General features: G+C 38.6%; 1 protein-coding gene across 3 annotated transcripts in view; it reads right to left on the reverse strand.

The window, feature by feature from the left end:
* Positions 1-6000, reverse strand: part of LOC110159485 (myotonin-protein kinase) — a 54305-nt gene extending 48305 nt beyond the window's left edge. Inside the window, exons 1-2 of one of the 3 annotated variants that reach the window (XM_020924040.2) lie at positions 5632-5995; positions 4344-5271 (exon numbers count right to left, since the gene is read on the reverse strand). In XM_020924040.2, coding sequence (XP_020779699.1) covers positions 4344-4503 — 160 coding nt within the window. In that variant the 5' untranslated portion in view covers positions 4504-5271; positions 5632-5995. Of the gene's footprint in view, positions 1-4343; positions 5272-5521 lie in introns of all 3 variants that reach the window. The other 2 variants (XM_055148778.1, XM_055148779.1) reach the window with 2 other exon arrangements.

Genomic DNA, 6000 nt, shown 5'->3' on the forward strand with positions numbered 1-6000 from the left:
TAACTGGGCCCATGACAGTCGAGTTAATGAACACTGAATTAACTAAAGCGTCAAGTCTAAAAGGCAAAACAGAGGTTGCTAGGTAACCAGTGTTATCTAAAGCACTGCCACTTATCAGGAACAATGAGTTGACAGAAAGATTCGAAGGAGAACTGAGCAACTCTTTATAAAAGCCCTAATAAGAATTCACATCAAACAAATATTTTTTAAGAATAGTGTACTATTAAGAATGATTCAGGCTTAATAACCTCTTCACTAATATCTTAATTAGCACTTAACTTGCAAATAATTGGCCTGTACTTAATATAGTTCATCATAATTATTTCATACTTAGTTACTCATTAACTGACCTTCTGTGTGTGAGTATTTGGATATACAATTGTAAATATCTGTAATCTGTTATTTTAAAGCACAATTCATTAAAGGTGTACTAACTTTTTGGTTGGGGGTCCGTCACCTTTTTGTTTTTCGATGGAAATGTAATCACAGTCATATAAAAATATAGCTATATCCTACATAAAAACTGTTTTTTTTTATTATATACAACTCGCTGGTAATGCCCTACATAACCTACTGTATTGAGATTTGTGGCAATACTTATACGACTAATACAAATCCAACCTTTACACAAAAAAGGCAAATAAGACTAATACAAATCCAATCTTTACCTCACAAAAAAAGGCAAATAAGACTAATACAAATCCAACCTTTACCTCACAAAAAAAGGCAAATAAGACTAATACAAATCCAATCTTTACCTCACAAAAAAGGCAATAAGAGCAATAACATTATCAACTTATAATGAACCAACCAATGCATTATTTATAAACCTTCAAACTCTGAACTTTTACGATTTAGTCGACCTTTACATTTTGACAATCATGTTCAAAGTAAACAACAATCTCTTGTCAAAATCATTACAGAATATGTTCAAAACCCGAAATAGTCGATATGAGTTCAGAGGTACGGCCGTGTTTATCAAACAGAAAATCAGAGCAAACATTATGAAATTTTGTAAATCTGTTAAAGAGTGGACCTCTGGAACAACTGTACAGAGAACCTAAAATTGTGCACCACTCTCTTCCATTTTATAGAAGTTTAAATGTTTAACTCTGGGTAGATACATGAAATATGAGACTTAGTTTGTGCAGAACTTTGCTTTGTTTCCTCTTGCTGTATTTATGAATATCAACTGGTGTCAAAATGATGCTCTGATTAAGAAATAAAGGGTAGACATAAAAAGCTCAAGTTTCAGCCTACACCTTTTCATTCTATGTATGCTAAATATGTTAAATATGACTGTCTGTGAAATAAATAAATACATCTAAATGTCATAGGTCTGCTCTGAAGGTTCCATAGTATGACATTTAACAAGCTCTACACTGCATTTATTCAATTACAGGTGATTTTATAGCTTAGAAATTACTAGAAAAACAAGCATTCTAATGAGGTTGCCACTCCTCAGATCTAACTTGTAACTTGGACTGGTTTGGTGTCTATGATGATAGAAAGGTTTAATGTCATACTGTGAAACATTTCAGACTAAGTAAGAACATCTCCATGGAAACAGCAGGTGGCAGACCCTCTCCTGTAAATATTTCCCACTATAGGTTTGAAGAAGAGTAATAATGACATTTGAGGTGTGCCATGCTGGAATTTTGTAAGGAAGTAAGTCTTTATTATATAGCGCTTTTCACAGATATTTTTGTCACAAAGACACTTTACAGAGCATTATTCATTCACTCTATCCCTGGTGATGGTAAGCTACTATTGGAGCTACAGCTGCCCTGGGGCAGACTGCCAGAAGCACGGCTGCCATGCCAATTGGCGCCATCAGTCCCTCCGACCACCACCATCACTCACGCGCACACCACTTTCGTACTAGGCAATGTGGGTGAAGTGTCTTGCCTAAGGACACAACAACAGTTTTTGCAACTGGCGCCCCCCTGTGGTACCTGCTTTTCCCAGTGTCTCCCATCCAAGTACAAACCAGGCCTGGCCCTGCTTAGCTTCTGAGATCTGAAGGGATCAGGCTTTTACAAGCCGGTATGGCCACAATTTTGAGTTCAGTATAGATTAAAAAATGGAGGGAATGTAATAATAAATAATTCTTGCAAATGTCATTATATAAAGTTAAGTAGTTTTTTTTGTTTTTTTTTCAATTATTATTATTTTATATTGTTATAGTTATGTACAGAGATGGCTGGTTGCACATGTTAGATATAAATAACTACACCACAGCATTCACAAGTGCATCATTGACATTATTTGTTAAGGATGGGCTCCGCAAAAATAATTCAACCCCTGAAATGTGATTGTTGTCAGCTGAAAGAACTTTAAGCCATAGGATTAATATGACAAGTGTCTAACAAATAGTGATACAGTATTTCCCACAGGCTTATACTTAGACTATGGTGGCACAAGTGATCCCTGTTTGAATAATTTTAATATAATATATGGAGAATAAGTGTGACTTTATGGCTCTGCTGATTAAATAAAACAAAACAAAAAATACAAATCAAATATAGTTGCTTCTGTATGTTTAAGACGATACTACAGTTTACCAGTTTTTTGTTCAGGTTAATTATAGGCTATAGAGGCAAAAAATAAATAAATACAAGGCTTTTGGGGGCTTTTTATAGTCTTCTTTTCTTGAGAAACACTGAACGATAAAGTTATGCATTTGTGGATCACAGGTCTGGATATTTCCTTCAGAAAATATCCTCTGCCCCTGCCCTGCATCTGAAATTATGACATCCTTAAATCTTAGAACGTGATCGCAACTTATATAAACTATGGCCCCGTCCACACTTGTACGTATTCGAGTTGTTTCCGTTGTGGATGCAGTGTTCGTCCACACTAATCCGATGGAAAACGAACGATCTGGTGCCGCCAGCTCCCATGAATTCATCTGAGTACTGATCTGATCCAGCACTGTGTGGACGTCTGAAAACACTGATACACTGATGTAGGTCTATGCGCCGTGAAGTAATTCACCGCCAAAAGGCTAAGAGACTAGAATATATGTCCATTCATATATACGGTCTGTGTGTGTGACCTCCAGACGTATAATCTCTGAAAAGTTTAACATGAACCATTTCCAACGCGATAGAAACACAGAACAGACTCACCATCAGCAGAACACCCCTCTGTCACAGAAAGAACACTCATATTCCACTGAGTCGTGTCCTTTAGTCCGACAGAAGCTGAACCGCATCAGCGCACAATATCGAGCTGTTTTTTGAGTGCTCAGTTTATGCAAATTAGTCATGTGATTTTAAGTTTAGTTTCTGTAAAACGTAAACAAATATACTCAAAGCTGTGTGGATAGGGAAGGCTTGCGGACACAGAAATGATGTATCTGGACGCAAATCGTTTCCAACGCGGTGATACGGTGTTTCGTTTCAGTGTAAACGTAGTCTACATTGTATAGACTACATTCATACCATACTCCATACAACTAATAACCCTATGTCCTGTCAATCATCATATCATCACTGTTTTCTCCTTACAACCTCTTCAATATAGCTGAGATACATTTTAATATTACTTTCTAGATTTTATTTTTACTTGTGCATTTTTACTTGTTGACACGTCTCTTACTATGTTTATTACTTTGCTATATTTTTAATCTTTGTTATTATAATATATTGTGATGTGTGAGCTGTCCAAATAATTTCCCTTGTGGATCGATAAAGTTTGTCTAAGTCTAAGCCTAATGAGAACATGAACTGACGTCACCGATAGTGTTCCACTCAACTCAAATAAAGCTTCTATATCAGGGGTCTCCAACCTGTGGCTTTGGAGCTGCCAGAAGATCTCCACCTCCTCCCAAGAAGCAGCTTGCCAAGGGATTTTTGATTTACACGTTCCGAGCTGAAGAAGTAAAACTTACCATTGTAAATGTGTCATGTTTGATGACTAATGCTGTGCACGTAGTGAAAATATAAACATCTAACTGTGCTCCATCTAAGGCCGTGGCTCTTAAATTTATTACATTTCTTGTGGCAGCTAAACTAAAGAGCTCTTTGGCATTTTCATTTTGTAAAAGTAGCTCACTGGAGGGAAAAGTTTGGAGACCCCTGCTCTATATCATGAATAGGACTTTTTAATCGACAAAATAGCAAAATAAAAACACCAGAGTCATTGATATGAACATTTTAAGACCAAAATGATGAGGCTCGCTGCAGCAGACGGGCGACAATATTCTAGTGTAAGTCAACGCGAGCTGAAAGAGCCCTCATGCGAACTTCTTTTTTGGAACCAGTGTCCATTTATATATACAGTCTGTGGTTGTGAATTCATGTTATATCTGACATTTAACTAAATCCATTGGCACTCACCCCATTGCAGAAACCCGGACACGTACTTCTCCCTTGCGAACGGCGATGTGCAGAACTCCTGGTAGACCCCCACGAGCAGATCCAGCAGCGTCTGTAGCCCTACTGCCCCCGTGCACTGGGGCCCCTCCGCCGACTCCAGCTGTCCCTGGCCCTTAGACATCCTTCAGTGCCTTAACAGCGTCCACCTTCTTCGTCAGCACCATCCCAGCTCTTTCTCTGTTTGTTTTGTGCTTGTTTTAAGCTCGTACGTCCTCACTCCTTCAACAGACACATCCTCTTTTACTCTTCCTATGTGTTCACTTTCTTCCTCTTGCAAATTCTACCAAAAATGTGTGTCTTTGGTCAAGATTTCTGTTTCAGCACCATGCCAGCTTTGCCTGTTTTGAACCCCACCCCTGGCAAGCTGTGCGTCCTGACTTCCCTCAGTCCTTCAACAGACACATCCTCTTTTACTCATCCTATGTGCTCACTTTCTTCCTCTTGCCAATTCCGCCAAAATGTTTATGCCAGCTACTCCTCTGTCAAGTTTTCTGTTTCAGCGTCCGGCAAGGGTGTCCACTCTCTCCACTCTTCTTTGTTTCACTGTCTCTCTGTATCTTCTCAGCTGCTTAACTCTTGAAACAAATCAATTTCCGATTCAAAACCTCAACAGTTCACACCTTCTTTTTTGTCAGCTCTCTCTCGCTCTGCCTCTTTTCGGACCCCGCCCCTGGCACGCTGTGCACCACAACCACCGCAACCGCCCTCACCCCTTCAACAGACACATCCTCTTTTACTCTTCCTTTGTGCTCACTTTCTTCCTCTTGATAGTTTTGCCAAAACGTTTAGGCAATCTTCCGTTTTCTGCTTCAGCATCCGGCAAGGGTGTCCATTATCTCAGCAATTGTTTGCCTGTATCTTCGCAACTCTTCTGCAAAACTTTTTAGACCTGTCATGATAAAAATAAATAAATACATAAAGTGAATCATGATATTTTGGATAAAGGAACCATAGACAATAAATTTTCTCTTGAAACTAATTCATAGTACTGACACAATAACTCTGAATGTGCAATATTGTTAAGAAAATAGTACAATAAAACGTCTTAATTGTTAGTTAATTATCTATAATGAGTCTTTGGAGTTGTCAGATCTTCGTTATACAATAAAATAACACTTACATGAAGAAAAACTACTCACCAAAAACTATTGTACAGCTATAAGTTATTAAAAGTTGATTTAGAAATGATCATAACAGGCTGGTTAATTAAAAATAGTTCTGTTCTGCAAATGTCACAAAGCCTCTGTACCTGTTGCAGTTTGTTTACATAACTTCTCTTCCTCTTCAGAACAGGAACCAGCGAACTGCACAGCTGAAAGTACTTCCAAGGGCACCAAATCTCTTGTTTTGTCAACCAGCTCTTCCTCTTGTCACGTTTTCCGGTGGACTGGTGGTGTCTCCCCTCCGGTAGTCCATTCGTGTGTTCAGTTCACTCGGCTGGTTCCTCTTGTCTGCGCGTCTGCAGGGTCAGCTGGTGTGTGTCTACTGCGCTTTCTGCCTCTTCTCTTTCACTCCTCCCCAAAGTTTTTTTTTTTTCTTTTTTTTTTCATGTGAACTCGTGCTCCTTCCACTGGTGTTGTTATAAATAAAGCAGAGTTGATACAGACCACTGCCCTGT

Source organism: Boleophthalmus pectinirostris, unplaced genomic scaffold (assembly GCF_026225935.1).
Source record: "Boleophthalmus pectinirostris isolate CB_2022bp ecotype Guang Dong unplaced genomic scaffold, ASM2622593v1 HiC_scaffold_12, whole genome shotgun sequence".
Taxonomy (NCBI): domain Eukaryota; kingdom Metazoa; phylum Chordata; class Actinopteri; order Gobiiformes; family Gobiidae; genus Boleophthalmus; species Boleophthalmus pectinirostris.